The following is a 17,195-nucleotide window of genomic DNA, read 5'->3' as shown; positions in this document are numbered from 1 at the left end:
AAAATCAATAAAGGGAGGGAAAAGTATATATAAAAAAGGCAGTTATATTTGCATGAAACAGCACCAGGAAGTGTCCCCGCAACAGACGTGGGGAACTGGAGCAGACCAGCCAGGGAGAATAGAATCAGAACTTCCCCTCATAACTGGCATCCAACAAGTCTTACCTGATCCCACAGAAGCTGAGCCCCTAGAGAACTTGCCCCACTATTTGGATGTGCCTGGCCTTCCCCGGGGAAGAACCGAAGCGGAGACAGAGAGGTTCAAGTTGGGGCACGTGGCCTGTTACCAACCCCCCTCCCCACACAGCACCCCCTTCCTCAGAACAGAGGGTGCTGCTCCCCCCTCTAATGCCACAGCTCCCCAGGAGAAAGGAACACTTCTCAGCCGCCAGTTCTAAAACCAAATCTTTATTCTCTAGTTTGAAAAGGAGGGTAAGTGGTGGTTCTGTTTAGTTCCGAAGAACAGAACAAGGCCCAGTAGGTAGAAATTCTAAGAAAGCAGATTTCATTTATTATAAGGAAGAACTTCTAACAATTAGAATTATCCTACAATAGAGCCAGGGCCTCAGGAGGTGGGGACTCCCTGTCATCTAAGTGTTCAAGCGAAGGCTGGGCATCTGAACACTAGAAATGTTGAAAAGGAAACTCACCCCTATCTTCCCCATCAGCTGACCCTCCGTTACAGTGAGGCGGGCCTTTCCACAACATGTGAGGTTCTGGGGGGTGAGGAGGAGGGTTGGGGTGCTCAGACAAAAGCCTGGACACAGGACTGCTGACAGCCAGGGGATGCTCTAAGTGCAGGGAGGGTGGTGGATAAAGCAAGTCAGATGGGTAGGGAGACACCCCCGGACTGACCTTCAGGGAGGAAGGTGAAGCCAAGGCTAACAGTAGATGGGTCTCTCCAAGTCTGAGTGCCAGTGCAGGGGCAGGCGGAAGGGACAGGGTTGGGACAGGTCAGAGCAGCTTGGCTTCACCTTCCAGGGCTGCCTAACAAGGCCAGCAGGTTCTCCCAGGTGTATCCAACTGGTCGGCTCTGCTTCCGGAGCACTCTTTACTAGGGGACTGTACCACGCCTACTTCCAAAAATTAGCTGAAGGAGCTCATAATAAAAGACAGGGACATTAAGGCGTTAACACCAGAGAAGGGTCATCCTGCCCACCGGTGGACCCTCCAGCGGAGGACAGACACTAAGGGGTGGGTACAGGTGCTATTGCTACATTTCCAGGGCACAGGACAGGCAGGACGGAACCTTAGCAAACACCAGCTGGAGGCCGGTCCCTGCGCTCTGCCTGGGTGCAGAGGCCGACCTCGCTGTCACGGGGGCGCACTCCCTGCCTCTCCAGCCCTTGCTACACTACCAGCAGCAGCACAGGCCCCCAGCCCCACTGCGCTGCTCCCGCATGAAGGACGCTTCTGCCCTCAGACGTCGTGCTTCTTCTGATGGGCCAGAAGCTTCTCCTCGTCGTCAAAGGTCTGGCCACAGATGGCGCAGCAGAAGGCGCCGTCCCGGATGTGGCTCTTGCGGTGGGTGATGAGATTGGACTTCTGGCTGAAGCTCCTGTCGCAGTCGGGGCAGGCGTAGGGGCGCTCGCCCGTGTGGATGCGCCGATGGGACACCAGGTTGGACTTCTGGCTGAAGGCCTTGCCGCAGTCGGGGCAGACGTAGGGCTTCTCGCCGGTGTGGATGCGCCGGTGGGCGGCCAGGTAGGGCTTGTGGCGGAAGGCCTTGCCGCAGTCCGGGCAGACGAAGGGCCGCTCGGGCGCGTGGTCGCGCCGGTGGGCTGCCAGGTGGCTGCCCTGGGAGAAGCGGCGCCCGCACTCCTCGCAGGCGAAGGGCCGCTCCCCCGAGTGGACCCGCGAGTGGGCCACCAGGTGGGTCTTCTTGCCGAAGTTCTTCCCACACTCGGTGCAGGCGAAGGGCCGCTCGGCGGTGTGCTGGCGCTGGTGGGCGCGCAGGAAGCGCTCCAGCCGGAAGCTGCGGCCGCAGTCCTCGCAGCTGTGGAGCGAGGGGGGCGCTGCCGCCTGGTCGCGGGGGGCCTCCCGCAGGGGCGCCGGGGCGGGCTCCGGGGCGGGCCTCAGCGGCGCCTCTGGGGTGGGCTCTGCCGAGGGCTCCGGAGGGCCGGCGGAAAGCTGCGGGCTCCGCGAGCCGGGGGCGCTCTGGGCGGACCCTTCGGATCGCTTGTGGATCTTGCTGTGGGACAGGAGGTTGGGTTTGTGGCGGAAGCGGCGCCCGCACTCGGTGCACGGGTAGGGCTTCTCGCCCGTGTGGATGCGCCGGTGCGAGGTCAGGTAGGGCTTGTTGGTGAAGCGCTTCCCGCACTCGGGGCACTGGTGGGGCCGCTCGCCCGTGTGCACGCGGCGGTGGGCGATCAGGTTGGGTTTGTGCCGGAAGCGCTTGCCACAGCAGGCACACTGGAAGGGCCGGTCAACGGCGTCTCCACCGGGCCGGGGGGCGGTCACTGCCGGGCGGCCCCTGGGCCGGGGCCCGAGCGCCTTGGCCGCTGCCTCCTCCAGGGCCTCCGCTACATGCACCCGCTTGTGAGCAACCAGCTGGTCCCACTGGGCAAAACTCCGGCCGCAGTTGCCGCATATGAAGGGCCGGGCCTCGGGGGCAGGGGGGTGGCACCTCTGCACATGCACTCGAAGCTGCTTTTGTCGCCAGAAGCGTCTCTCACATTCCGGGCAGGCGATGGGCCGCTTGGCAGCTGAGTGGGCCCGCAGATGCAGAACCAGGGCCACCCAGCCTCGGAAGCTCTGCCCGCAGAGGTGGCAAGCAAAGCCCAGGTCTGGGGTGGCAGCGGCATGGACCTGGCAGTGCAGTGCCAAGAAGGGGGCATGCCGGAAGCGTCGGCCACATTCCGGGCAGGCCAGGGGCAGGCGGGCCTGGCAGTGTCGGGCATGAAGCCACAGAGCCACCCAGCCAGGAAAGTGCCTTCGACAGTGGGCACAGCGATGAACCCGACCTGGCACTTGGCTGCCCAACTGGGCCACGGAGGTGCCTTGTAACCTCAGCCCATGGGGTTCCTTCTCTAGGGTCTGGGGCGGCTCCTGGGAGGGCCCAGAATGGAGCTGGGGCTGGGCCGGGCCCACAGCCAGGGGGCCCCTGCAGCGTCGTTCCAGCATTGGTCCTTCCTCTGTTGTGGGTAGAAAAGCACAGTCAGCTAGAGGTTCACTCACCCTGCCCCCATTCCTCCCTTGCCACCCCCAGCCCAGGGGGGAGCTCGCCCCTCTGGATTCCTAGAGCCTTTAAATCCAGGCTACTCTTCTATATTAGTTCAACCTTGGCCTTTTAGACACATTTCAAGTATATTTCTCAAGTCTTTATTGACCCTGACACTTCTTGGAATCCCCCTCTGGGCCACCATGTGTCTGGCATGGAGTAAACACTCCAGTATTGGCAGCATGAACATTCCTGCCTCGCCAGAAAGCGCGTCACCTCTCCCTGTGGTGCTTCATCCTTGTTCCAAGTGTGGCCTGCTGCCCTCTCCTGTCCCTGCTATTTCCTGTTGCCACAACTGAGCTTCAGGGCAACTCTGAGGCTGGATGAGCAAACATGAAGTTCCCTGTTTGATAGATAAGGCAACTATGAGGTATAAAAGGTGATAGGACTCGCCCGAGGGGACACTGTAAATCAACAACAGATCCAGGACCAGGGGACAGGTCTAAACTCCCAGGTCACTGTTCTTTCCTCTTCAAACCTGGGTTTGTAAAGCTCTCACAGAAATCTCTATAGCCTTCCACTTCGATTATCTTCTCCCCGTATTAATCACAGCACAGGGAGGCTTTTTTGGCTTTTCCCCAACACAGTCTCTCAGGTTAAAGCCAGGGAGGCGAGTGAGAACAGCCCCACTGGGAGGGGGCAGAGGGGAGCTGGATGACACTCCCAGCACAATGCCAGGCCACCACCTGTCCAGATAGTGCCCACATTCTGCCCACCTGGCCCCCTCCACCCCACACATATGATTAGGACATCGCAGGAAGGAAAGTTCTCCCAAATCCAAGGAACACCCACAGCCTGCTGCCGTCCCAGTCCAAGGCCCTGGCAATGCCTCCCTTGGACTGGAAGGGATTACTGGGGCAAGAGAAGGGGAGGAAACAAGAGATTATGTCTGTCCCGTCTGGTCCTGCCCCAACCCCGTCCCGCATTCAGCAACTCCAAAGCACCAGGGAGCCCAGATTCCTGCAGGAGAGCCTCCGATGCCCATTAAAGAGCGAGGTGGCAGTGAGACTCCTACAGGACCCTCACTCCCTGTTCAAAAGCTCCAGACACATCCTCCGAAATTCCCTAGAGTCTGCACTCCTCTGAGGAGCACAGACATGACTCATTCCCCACAGGCCAGACTGAGCACAGAGAAGGCTCCAGGATCTGAGAAGGGGATCCTTCCCCCACAGGCACCTTCCCTCCGGGCACGGGGAGGCCTGAGCTCTGGGGCTGTGGAATGGATTGGGAACCCAACAAAGAAGGCCAGACTCTACCCTGAAGGCCGTGGAGCTGGAGATGAGGCTTTTTCCAGCTTCTGCTGGGGATGCTCCTGGGGATACTTCTGCGGTAGCGCCTGCTTCGGCCCACGCTCTGGTAGCCCCCAGATGTCAGAGAAAACTGCAGGAGTAATGACACCCCTACCCCCATGGCAGAGCTCAGGCCTCTGGCTGCAGAGAGGCCAGCCTTACCTGTGGGGAGGGGAGAGAAAACAAGCATGAGGCTCTGAGCTCCGCCAGGGCAGTCATCTTTGTGTCCTCGCCAGGCACAACCCCTCCCCCACCCAAGCCCCACACCCAGCGGGCAGAGTGACCTTAATGGATATTACATTGATAAATAAATATATCCCCTGCACCAAGAAAGCACACAGCTGCGTTTGGGGGTCACTTCCTCCACTGGTAAGGTCACAGCACGAATTGCTCCATGCTATGGCAGCAACTCTGGAATCCCTGCTGGCTCCCCTCCCCCCACCCTCCCCCCAACAGGAATGCCAGGCCCGTTTCCCAGGGGACTGCGCAGGCCAGCTAGTGTGACCAGGACTCGGTTAGAAGCCCCTTGCATGTCCTGGATGGCAAAGGGCCGTGGAGACCCCACACCCCCCCTTTTGTATCCACGCTTGTCCCTTCCCTCCAGTCCCCGTTCGTGGACGCAGGGCTCCACGCTCCCCTAGTGGGCCCTTTCGGGTCGCAGCGCAAAAAGCACCTCAGGGAGCCTGTGCGCAGGTGCGCAGGCTCTCCCCCCACTTGGGTCTGCTTGTGCCCCCCACACAGTGCGCACACGGTCACACGCCCGGCAGGTTGGACCGCCCCGCCAGGTCCCGCGTGGAATCCTACACCCTGCCCAGGACGAACCTCTCCGGAGGGGTGCGCGGAGGCGCGTTGCGCGTCCATGAGGCCGAAAGCCGGCGCCAGCGGCCGCGCTCCCCACCCCACCGAGGCGACAGCAGCAGGTTCGAGTTCACCACTGCCAGGCCTGTGCCCAGCCCCCCCGCCGGTTCCCAGCACCACGTGACTACAGAAGCTGCCGAGGGTCAGTCGCCGGCTCCGGCCGGCAGCCGAGGCCGGAGGGCGGGGCGGGCCGGGCAGCAGTGCCCGCAGAACAGCGTCCCTCGCTGCCCGTAGCGCCCCCTCGCGGGCCGGGTTGAGCGAGGCAGCCAAGGGTCTGACTCCGTTGCCGTGGCAACCATAGCCTGGCTTTTCCGGAACAGGCCTGGCTCAAGTTTCCTGACCCCTTTGTCCCTATGGAGGACACGCGTCCCTGGGCGACCATGTGGCCAGACTTGTCACTCCGCCAGACCCGGCCTTGTGGGCTTCCTAAAGGCTCCAAGCTCGCTCGAACCTTTCGAGGGGGTGCTCCCTCCCCCGGGCTGTCCCCTGGCTGTGCCCTCCACTCTTTGGCCACCTTGACCTTGGCCGCGCTCCGAAATCTCAGGTGGAGTCTGAGTTGCGCTGACATTGACTGGCCAGCGGCGGCGCGCCCGCCCTGAGAGCCTGGCTCCTGGTTAGAAGTAGAAACAGGGTAGGCCTGATTGCGCGACCTTTGAAAATCCCCTCTGTTTCAGAAATTAGCGAGGAGTGAAGTTACGGCATCCGTGGCCGCGGGGCGTGGGGCCATTCTCGCTCTGGGGCATTTGGCTTGGAGACGCGTGGCAGCCGGTTGGCGAGTGCGGAGGCAGGTGCGAGGCACAGGCTCCGGTGACTCACCCGCTAGCAGGTGGCCTTGGCTTCCCAAAGGAAACACTTCTGGGTTTTCTAGGCTACTGCAGTTTCATGGACTTTTATGCTTTCCAACAAAGGCTAGTTTTTAATTGTACAAATATTTTTAAACACTTTTAAAACCTAGTCCCTAAATAAGAAATAGAATATAAAAATCTCTCATACCTTTACCTCCTAGAGTAAATTACATTTAGTATTTGGGTATGACCTGGCCGGTGTGGCTCACTGGTTGAGCGTAGACCCACGCACAAGAGGTGGCCGGTTGGATTCCTGGTCAGGGCACATGCCCAGGTTGTGGGCCTGATCCCTATTGGGGGGCATGCAGGAGGCGGCCAATGTTCTTTCTCATGGATGTTTCCATCTCTCTCTCCCTCCCTCTCTCTCTCTCTCCCCCTAAAATAAATAAAGAAAAAATATTGTTTAAAAAATATATTTTGGTAGGTGTCCTGCATGTTTTTTCTATGCTTATCTATGCATATTGGACATAATTGGGATAATGCCTTGCAAAGGTGTATTCTGCCCTTTTCACATAACACTGCTATGAACTTCCCCCATTTTATTAGATGTTCTGACATGAGTGTTAATGGCAGCATAAATGTACAAATAAATTGTTCAAATTTTTCTGTTTTCTACATCATTATAGATTCATCTCTCATGTCTCCAGAAACCCTCTAGGAAGACCTCAAGTATTGTTTAGAAGCAGCCCTGTATCTGCAAGAGGGAAGACTCCACCAACCTTGTGGAGATAGACTGTTCCAGGTCCTGCTCATACATCCAACAAATATTTAATCAGTGTTCACCATCTGCCACTGTGCCAGGTGCTGCCCTGATCACGAGCCAGGAAGAAATGGTCCAGGCTTCGTTTCCACAATGCCTTATAACCCTGGTTTAGCGATGGCGATCTCTCTTGGGTTAGAACTTAAAATGAAAGAAAGCCAAATGCTTGTTGACAGTTTCTGAACGGATGGCGGCTATTGGAAAGCTGGAGGAGACTAGGGAACAGAGAGGGGGAAACTTCATTCTAACAGAACTTACTTGATCAACTCCTGCAGCACACAGCATCCTGAAGGCAGATTGGGAAACTCACCGAGCTTCTTCCACGTGTTTTCAGGCAGAAACACACCTGCCGCTCACCTTGATGGAAGCCACATCTGCTGGAGCGCCTCACACCGGCACGGTGGCTTGTGGGTGCTCACACAGCCCTCCATCCCTTTCGCCCTCTCAGCATGGGGTCCAGGAGAGCAGCAGCCAAGGCCAGCCCTGAGCAAGGCCCCGACTGCCCACCGCTAGCATTTCAGGTGAGAGCAGTCTTGCTAGGTCATGTGGAAACGCTTCAGGAAGAGATCAGCATGCTCCCACTGCTGCAATTCTAAAAATATCCTTAAAGGCACAGCACATGCGGAGTGCCTGGGAGGATGGAGGACTCCATCAGAGCCGCCCTAGACTGGGGTCAAATGTCCCCACAAACTGCGGCACCGGACACTTTGCTGGGGCATGTCTGATTCCAGGAGTCCATTTTTCTAAGAGAAAAAGAATCTAATTGGTCAAAAGCAAACCAGGTAGACATCTCAGGTTTCCCGTGCGGGCACCAGGGCTGTGAAGACCTACTCACCCCTTCTCACCTCTCCCCCCACGGCCACCGCTCCCACTGGCTCCCGCACGGCCACCGGGGAGCCCAGTCTCCTGAACCCCACTGACCCTTTTAAACATAGATCAGGTGGCTTACGTCACATTTTGAAAACATCGCAAACCACTGCCACAGCCTCTCGGGCTCTATTCGGACTGACGGCGCCTGCCTCCCTCGCTCAGTCATCGGGGCCCTGCTGGACACTGCCCCAGCCGCAGGAACTCATGCCCCCCCGGGGCCTCTGGAGGTGCTGTTCTGTCTGCCTAGGGTGCTCTTCCCCTAGAACTTTACAGGGTCGGTCTGTCACGTCATTCAGATTGGAGCCCAAGCATCCTCTCCTCGAAACATGCTCTTCCCACCTGTGTACTCATCTCCTCTTTCCTGGGGCTGCCGTGGCAAATGTCCACAAACGTGGCCGCTGAGGACAACACCCAGTGATTCCCTTGCAGTTCCCGGAGGTCAGACATCCGCAATCAGTTTCACTGGGCTGAAACCAAAGTGTCCGTGTCCCCTGGAAGCTCTAATGAGGCTGCTTCCCTGCCTTTGACAGCCTCTGGAGCTGCATGCCGTGGCCGCCGTGGCCGCCGTGGCCGCCGTGGCCGCCGTGGCCGCCGTGGCCGCCTCCCCTCCGCAGAGCCAGCGGGGCAGCCTCTGCCTCCGTGGTCACACTGACTTCCGTCTCTGCCCTGCTTAAATCCCCCTCAGCCTCCCTCCTCGCAGGGCCCTTGTGGTTACATCCAGGGCCCATCCAGATAAGTCGGGGCAGCTGTAAGGGCAAATACAAACCAAAACTAAGAAAGACAAGCTTGCATTCTCCTTGGTGCAAAAAGGGGGAAACTTTCTTTCTGAAAGTCAGGGACCTGGGAGCCATGGCTTTGAGGTGTAAGTATCAAGGGAGATGAGGCCCTGTCTCCCAGTCCCCATGGGAGGGTGGAACCCTAACCTGAGTGGACACCTGGCTCCAAGCTGCAAAACTACCTCCAGTCACTAAGACATGAGAGGTGTGGTTTTCCTCTGGGCCAGCCCTTAGCAAACACAGGTGGTTACCCCGGTTCCCAGGTGCTCCCAGGAAGAACTCTGTGTGGCAAATGGCCAAGTCCCCTCACCCGAGGACGAGTGGCAGTTTCTCTGGGGACATGTGTGTGACGGGAGACGTCTGTCTGTCTCGGCAAGCTCCTGGCGGGCTGCCTGGCGTGTGCCCCTCGTGCGGGCGCGATGCGTGCTCAGTAGTGAAGAAGGCAAACCTGTCGCTTCCTTCCGACTTCTGCGAGGAGCTTTTCCGGATGGGCAGGCGATTTTGTGTGTGTTTTTTAAATCTTCACCTGAGGATGTGGTTTTTTGTTTTTGTTTTTTTAATTGATTTTAGAGAGAGGAAGAGAGAGAGAGAAAAATCATCGTTTGGCTGCCTCCCAATTCACCCTGACTGGGGATGGAAACCACGAGGTATGTGCCCTGATCAGGAATCAAACCCACAGCCTTTTAGTGTAAGGGACGACACTCCAACTAGCTGAGCCACCCAGCCAGGGCTTGTTTTTTAATTCTATTTCTTCAACATACTGTCCCCATCCCAAACTGCGTAGTTTAGTTTAATCACACGTTCAGTCCCTTTGGCCATATCAGGGAAGTTTCACAGGATCTAAGGAATAGGATGAGGACAAGCCCGCCACCCACTCCTGCCCCGTCACCTCTAAGCCCTCCTACTTGGTCATACTGGTCTTCATAGCACCTTCTTGAAATCATTTAGGTATTTATTCATTTAGATGGCTTTTGTCTAGTTACCTACCACAGCCTACATCCCACGTAGACAGGGGTTTGTCCCGTCCTCTCCCCACCACGTAGCCAGCGTCCGGAGAGGTGTCAGGCCCGTAGTAGGTACTTGATATGTGTCTGTGGACCAGACAAGCGAGGAAATGGAAGAGCTCACCCCTCGGTTAGGCAGACTCCATTAGATGGCGCCCATCTGCTGAGGGAGCAGCCCGGGCCTCCTGTTTACCACCGGGCCTCAAACTCTCTCCCTCGACTACTGCTTGAGCAGGTATTGGGAGCCCAGCAGAACTTTCAGTGAGAGAAAATACCACTTTTTCTTATAGAAAAATTCAAATCAGTGTGCCCCTGAGGTAACGAACAAGGAATTCAAAAGGAAACTCGAGACTAGCCCTGGGTGGGTGGCTCAGTTGGTTGTAGTGCCATCCTGTACATCGAAAGGGTGCGGGTTCGATCCCCAGTCGGGGCACACTGATCAGAATTTCTCTCTCTCTTTCTCTAAAGATCAATAGAAACAAAGAACAGAAAAGAAGACTTGAGTGTATAACTCCCTCAGATGAAGGACTCATTCTCTTTTCTGGAACGTTGGATTTGGTCTTAAGACCAGACATTGCCAGAAAATGCTGGAACAAATCCTCCTGGTGTCGCAGCCAGGAAAGAAAGTGCTTGACTTTACCTAGAAATTTACGTGTCCTCCCTTTCAAGGTCAAATCCCATCTATTATTACAATGTGTTGTTCCACTCCAGACTGGGATCAGATTGTATCTTCTTCACCTTAATTCAAAAGGCGGATTTAGAAGCCAGTGTGTATCCGTTCTTGGTTTAAAATCTACTAAAAGCCAAGACTGACTTGGAAACACAAGGAAATTCTAAACAGAATCTCTGCTCACTTCGCCGGTTAGCAGCAGCAGGTGTATTTTCCAGGGTTTCGTTTCCTGTGAGTGGCGTCTGCTGTTGTTTGTGGAAGCCGTCTGTCCGTGTTCACCACTTCTAACCTTGGCTTGTTCCTACCCAGACTCCTCTCCACTAAAACTACTCGGTGACTTGGAGGAATCACAGGGTAAAACCTGGCTTCCACTAAGTGCCTTCTAACAGGTTCCAAGACCAGATCTGGGTCATGGTGAAATTTGGTGCCTTCGGAGTTGGCCAATGAAGTCTCAGAAGTTCTCAGAACTGGTTAGCCTTCAATGTCTGGTCTGCGGACCGACACTCCAACCACTGAGCCAAACCGGCCAGGGCAGCCTTCACTGTCTTAAAACACAAGTTTCCTCTTAACGGTATTAAAGGTTTATTTTGTGAATGTTATTGGAAATTACAACAATATATCACATTGACTGCATAGAAAGAGTCTGTTAAATTATTACATTCAACAAATAATGTATGAAATAAAATCAATTTTTAAAAGAACTTGAAAGGTATTTCATTTGATAGCATCTAAACTGCCCTTAGTGTCTTCCTTCCACCTATTGAGAAGAAGGCTCATTATCCAAGCCTATGCTGGTTTTCAGTTCTAGCAAACATGCATCTGGGATATAAAACTGTTGCAACAAATCAATAAATGTGATACACCATCAAAAAGAAAAAAGAAAAAAAATATATGATCATATCAATAGTCACTGAAAAAGCATTTGACAAAATCCAGCACCTATTTTTGATAAAGTGGGACTAGAAGGATCATACCTCAACATAATAAAGGCCATATATGACAAACCTACAGTCAACTTCATACCCAATGGGCAAAAACTAAAAGCATTTCCCTTGAGAACAGGAACAAGACAAGGATGTCCACTTGTGCCACTCTTATTCAACATAGTACTTGAAGTCTTAGCCACAGCAATCAGACAAGAAGAAAAAATAAAAGGCATCCAAATTGGAAAGGAGGACTTGAAACTGTCGTTATTCACAGATGACATGATATTGTACGTAGAAAACCCTAAGGATCCCACCAAAAAGTTACTAGATTTAATAAATGAATTTGGCAAAGTAACAGGATACAAAATCAACATCCAGAAATCTATGGCATTTTTATACACCAATAATGAATACACACAAAGAGAAACAACAACAAAAAAAAATCCCATTTACCATTGCAACAAAAAAATTAAGATACCTAGGAATAAACTTAACCAAGGAGGTAAAAGACCTGTTCTCAGAAAACTACAGGACATTGAAAAAAGAAATAGAGGGAAATATAAAGAAGTGTAAGCATAAACCATGTTCATAGATTAGAAGAATCAACATCATTAAAATGTCCATACTACTCAAAGCAATCTATAGATTCAGTGCAATCCCTATTAAAATATAATGGCAGCCCTGGCTAGTTTGGCTCTGTGGTTAGAACATCGCCCCCCAGACCAAAGAATTGCAGGTTCAACCCACCCCCCTCAACCCCCACCCCCATCAAGGACACATACCTGGGTTGCCGGTTTGATCCCTGGCCCTGGTTGGGCTGTGCAGGGGGCAGCCAATCGATGTGTCTCCCTTATGCCAATGTCTCTCTCTCTCTCTCCCCCTTCCTCCCTTCCACTCTATCTAAAATCAATGGAAAAATATCCTTGGGTGAGAATTAACAAATAAATAAAATAAAATACCAACAGCATACTTCACGGACCTAGAACAAATACTCTAAAAATGTATATGGAACCAAAAAAGACTCTGAATAGCCATAGAAATCTTGAAAAAGAAGAACAAAGTTGGAGGGACTTACAATTCCAGATTTCAGGTTATACTACAAAGCCATTATAATCAAAACAGACTGGTACTGGCACAAAAACAGGCATATAGATCAATGGAACAGAACAGAGAGCCCAGAAATTGACCCAAGACATTATGCTCAATTAACATTTGACAAAGGTGGCAAGAGCATACAATAGAGTAAAGACAGTCTCTTCAATAAATGGTGCTGAAAAAATTGTACAGCTACATGCCAAAAAATGAAGCTAGACCACCAACTTATACCACACATAAGAATAAACTCAAAATTGATAAAAGACTAAATGTCACTTGTGAAACCATAAAAATTCTAGAAGAAAATGTAGACAGCAAAATATCAGACATCACATGTAGCAGAATTTTCACTGAAACATTGCCCAGGGCAAGAGAAACAAAGGAAATAATTAATGAATAGGACTACATCAAACTAAAAAGCTTCTACACAGCAAAAGAGACAACCATCAAAATGGAAAGGGAACCCATTGTATGGGAAAATATATTTGCCAATGATATATCAGATAAGGGGTTAATTTCCAAAATGTATAGAGTGCTCATACAACTCAGAGGACCTGAATACACATTTCTCCAAACAGGACACACAAATGGCCAAGAGACATATGAAGAAATGCTCAACATCACTAATCATCAGAGAAATGCAAATTAAAATGACTATGAAGTATCACCTCACACCTACCAGAATGGCCACCATCAACAAATCATCAATCAACAAGTGCTGGCGAGGGTGTGGAGAAAAGCGGACTCTAGTACACTGCTGGTGGGAATGCAGACTGGTGCAGCCACTATGGAAAACAATATGGTGTTTCCTCAAAAAATTAAAAATGGAGCTGCCATTTGACCCAGTGATTCCACTTCGTGGAATATATCCTAAGAAGCCTAAAATACCAATCGGAAGAATATATACACGCCTATGTTCATAACAACACTATTTACAATAGCTAAGATCTGGAAACAGCCCAATGCCCATCAGTAAATGAGTAGATAAAAAAGCTGTGGTACAATATACATAATGAAGTATTATGCAGCTATAAGAAAGAAATATCTCTTACTCTTTGAGACGACATGGAGGGACCTGGAGAGTATTATGCTACATGAAATAAGCCAATCAGAGAAAGACAAATATCACATGATCTCACTTATTTGTGGAATATAATGAACAAAATAAGCTGATGAATAAAATAGATCCAGAGACATGGAAGTAGGGAACAGGCTGACTAACCTCAGAGGGAAGGGGGGGGGGGGGGGCAGAAAGAGATAAATCAAAGAAGTTATATGCATAATCAATGTACACAGTATGGTAAAGGCGAGGGGAGCAGGGAGGAGGGTGTCAAAGGCGGAAAAAGGAGGGACATCTGTAATAAAAAAAAAATTAATAAAATAAGTATTACAAAAATTAAAAAAACTAAAACCGTTGCAACAAATTGGCATAATTTGTGAGTCAGATGGAGTTAAGAGAGGTTCTTAGGGTTAAACCAGGAATCAAAAAATGACCACAGGTGACCACAAGTATGTAAGAAAAATAATTCCACAGCCTTGTGACTTGAAAAAACAGGGAACGCCTACGTTTAAAGGACCCGGCTCATGCTCACTATCTCCATCTAGTGGTAGGTCCTTGAGTGAGGTTTGGTGAGCTCATATGGGATCTGCTAGACTTTCAGCTCAGTTATTTGCCTCCTGGTCACTTTGATTTGGGAAAATATTTTTCACTCATGAAAATGACTTTTTAAATGTACTTAATCAGTGTGCAAGTTCCTTTGAATTTCCCTGAAAGAGTAATCACAAGTTTTAAAATGTAAATTGTATATTATGTTATCATTAAGGTGCAGCCGTCACCGGATGGGGTCTGGGCCCAGAGCGGGTCTTCCTCGGGCCAGCCTGTAGTGTGTGGGTTCTTGGTGCAGGAAAGACTGCACAACACAAGTGATTCTGAGAGTATGTTTATTAAAGCTGGGGACAGTGACACAAAGGAAGGGCTGAGGGTAGAAGGAGCAACAGGAGAGAGCCCAGGCGGGGCTGCTTTGACTCTCTAAGAAATAGACGTCACAGTAAAATAAATGAGCTCACTGGGAAGTCAGAGAAAAAGGGGGCCTTGGAGACAGGCTCAGGGGTACGCCTGGGATGAGCTGCTGCTGCCCACTGGTTGCAAGTCTCCTGGGGTCTCTGAGAGTTTAGGAGAAAAACAGCAGAGAAACAATGTGCCCTCGCAAGAGCTCTCCATGGGTCCTTTGTTGTGAGGTTTTTTAATCTTCCTTTGGCTGGCTGGAGTCCTTGGGGAAGTCTCAGGGGGGGTCTTAACAGGTGTGTCCTTCAACATGTTAATGAATCAAAATGTGCGATAGAGTCCTGGTCGGTGTGGCTCAGTGGATTGGAGCAACATCCTGTACAATAAAAGGTGGTGGATTCAATTCTCAGTCAGGTTACATACTCAGGTTGTGGGTTCAACTCCTGGTCGGGGTGCTTGTGGGAGGCAACCAATCAATGTTTCTCTCCCCCCCCTTCCTCTCTCTCCAATAAAAATGTTTAAATGTGCATATAAAGGGGTCAGGGTTTATTTTCTAGTTAGTTTCATTTTTAAATATATTTAAAATTGATTTTAGAGAGAGTGGAAGGGAGGGGGAGAGAGAGAAACATTGATGAGAGAGAAACATCAACATCGATCACATCCCCTACTAGGGAACAAGCCCACAACCCGGGCATGTGCCCTGACTAGGAATCGAACCAACTACCTCCTGGTGCATGGGTCGATGCTCAACCCCTGAGCCACATTGGCTTGGCTAGTTTCATTTTTAAAGGATGTCATTGAAGAGGGACCACGACCTAGGACATTCTGTCCCAGGATGTTCTGAAAAGGGAAAACATTTGCTTCTAAGTGTCCTGGGTTCAGGGAAGATAAAACTTTGTGATTCACTAGCTGACTGTAAATTGTTCATATTGTTTGGCACTGTTTATTTGGTTTCAGTTTCCCTTATTCTACCTGTCAAGGAATTCCCCAGCTTCTTACTACCCTGCCTCACATCTGCCGACTGAAATCCGAGTTTCACTTCCTGACCCACTAAAACATCAAAAATGGCTTCCTGCCCTGGCCGGTTGCTAAGTGGTTAGAGCGTTGGCCCGAGGACCAGAGAGTGCCAGGTTCAGTTCCCACTAGGGGCACGTACCTCGGTTGCAGTTTGTCTCTGGCCCCGGTTGAGGTCGTGGGGGTGGCAACCACTCGGAGTGTCTCTCTCACATCGATGTTTCTCTCTCTCTCTCCCTCCTTCTCTCCCTCCCACTCTATCTGAAGATAAATGCAAAAATGTCCTCAGGTGAGGAAAAAAAAATTAAATAAATAAAAATAAAAATGGTTTCCTGATTGCTTATCTTTTTTGAAGACAAATAATAGGATTTATAGGTTTATTCTCAATTTTTTGGCTTGGTATAAGTCATCCTAACTTTGTTCTTTTTGCTCACAAAGCACCTTATTAGTGAGTCACACAGACAGAAACTTGGCTTCTCAAATAGTCAGATTGAGTGCATATCGCCAGGTCTTGGGAGAGGATTTGTGTGTGTCTGTGTGTGTGTGAGTCTGTGTGTGTGTGTGTCTGTGTGTGAGAGTCTGTGTGTGTGTCTGTGTGTGAGTCTGTGTGTGTGTCTGTGTGTGTGTCTGTGTGTGAGTCTGTGTGTGTGTCTGTGTGTGAGTCTGTGTGTGTCTGTGTGTCTGTGTGTGTGTCTGTGTGTGAGAGTCTGTGTGTGTGTGTCTGTGTGTGTCTGTGTGTGAGTCTGTGTGTGTCTGTGTGTCTGTGTGTGTGTCTGTGTGTGTGTGTCTGTGTGTGAGTCTGTGTGTGTGTGGGCATGTCTGTGTGTGAGTCTGTGTGTGTGTCTGTGTGTGTGTCTGTGTGTGAGTCTGTGTGTGTGTCTGTGTGTGTGTCTGTGTGTGAGTCTGTGTGTGTGTCTGTGTGTGTGTCTGTGTGTGAGTCTGTGTGTGTGTCTGTGTGTGTATGAGTCTGCCAGGACTGCCATTATAAAGGACCACACATTGGGTGACTTAAACAGCAGAAAGTTATTATCTCACAATTCTGGAAGCCAGAAGTATGAGATGAAGGTGCAGTAGGGTTGGTTCTTCTCTTCTTGGCCTGTTGATGGTGGAGTTCCCCCATGTCCTCCCTCAATGAGGACACCAGTCATATTGGTTTGGGACCCATCTGGACGACCTCGTGTTATCTTAATTGCCCCCTTTAAGTCCATCATTCCAAATACAGTTGCATTCTGAGATACTGGGGGTTAGGCTTCAACATGTGAATTTTTCTTTTTAAGTAACTCACAGACTCTGGTAAAACACAGGTGAGTATACAATGTGGTTGTCCCTACTCCCTTCCAAACCTCCATTAAAATGACCGTGAAAGGCTACAAAGCTCTAAATTTGCAAGGAGAAAGCTGATGGGAGAGGAGACCACAGAGAATGAGACACAGGACATGTTTTACAAGATGGTGTGGAAGGCAGGGCGGTAACTGGGCAGCGTTCCTACGTGGCGGGTGATATGTGGGAGCTTCAGACTCATCCTCTGAACCAGGAGGAGGCTCTGGACCAGACGGCGCCAGATGCACGGGGACAGGGGTGAGGCTGGGGACGTCGGAGGAGTGTCCCCACCCTCCACCACTGCTGGAGAGCAGCGACAGGCTTCCCCTGTGGAAGGGCAGTGGCTGAGGGCGATGCCCAAATGAAAGCAGGAGGGGAAAGTCAAGGTCCCCAGGCTAATATCAATCTCAGCCTCTGACTCCACTTGGCACCCAGAACACAAACAGCCACTTTCGGAACACTTCCTCATTTCCTCCTCATGACAACCCCTCGGGTAGGGTTTCCGATCCCACCCTGCAGAGAAGGATGCAGGGGTCCCAAGGGT

General features: G+C 51.4%; 1 protein-coding gene across 3 annotated transcripts; it reads right to left on the bottom strand.

The window, feature by feature from the left end:
* Nucleotides 1-418: 418 nt before the first annotated feature.
* REPIN1 (replication initiator 1) lies at nt 419-7,496 on the bottom strand. Of its 3 annotated transcripts, XM_036246846.1 has the most exons (3): nt 7,230-7,496; nt 4,476-4,670; nt 419-3,133 (listed from the first exon to the last, which is right to left on the bottom strand). In XM_036246846.1, exons 2-3 carry the CDS (start codon nt 4,627-4,629, stop codon nt 1,419-1,421), a joined length of 1,869 nt encoding a protein of 622 aa, XP_036102739.1. In that variant the 5' UTR covers nt 4,630-4,670; nt 7,230-7,496; the 3' UTR covers nt 419-1,418. The 3 variants fall into 3 exon arrangements, with proteins under 3 accessions (XP_036102739.1, XP_036102740.1, XP_036102738.1); XM_036246847.1 differs by lacking the exons at nt 4,476-4,670; nt 7,230-7,496 and adding an exon at nt 5,331-5,434; XM_036246845.1 differs by lacking the exon at nt 7,230-7,496 and having other exon boundaries at nt 4,476-4,680.
* Between the last annotated feature and the right edge of the window lie 9,699 nt (nt 7,497-17,195).

This window comes from Molossus molossus, unplaced genomic scaffold (genome assembly GCF_014108415.1).
Source record: "Molossus molossus isolate mMolMol1 unplaced genomic scaffold, mMolMol1.p scaffold_m16_p_7, whole genome shotgun sequence".
NCBI classification, from domain to species: domain Eukaryota; kingdom Metazoa; phylum Chordata; class Mammalia; order Chiroptera; family Molossidae; genus Molossus; species Molossus molossus.
Note: the sequence above shows the minus strand (reverse complement) of the source record. Positions and strands in the feature narration are given on the sequence as shown.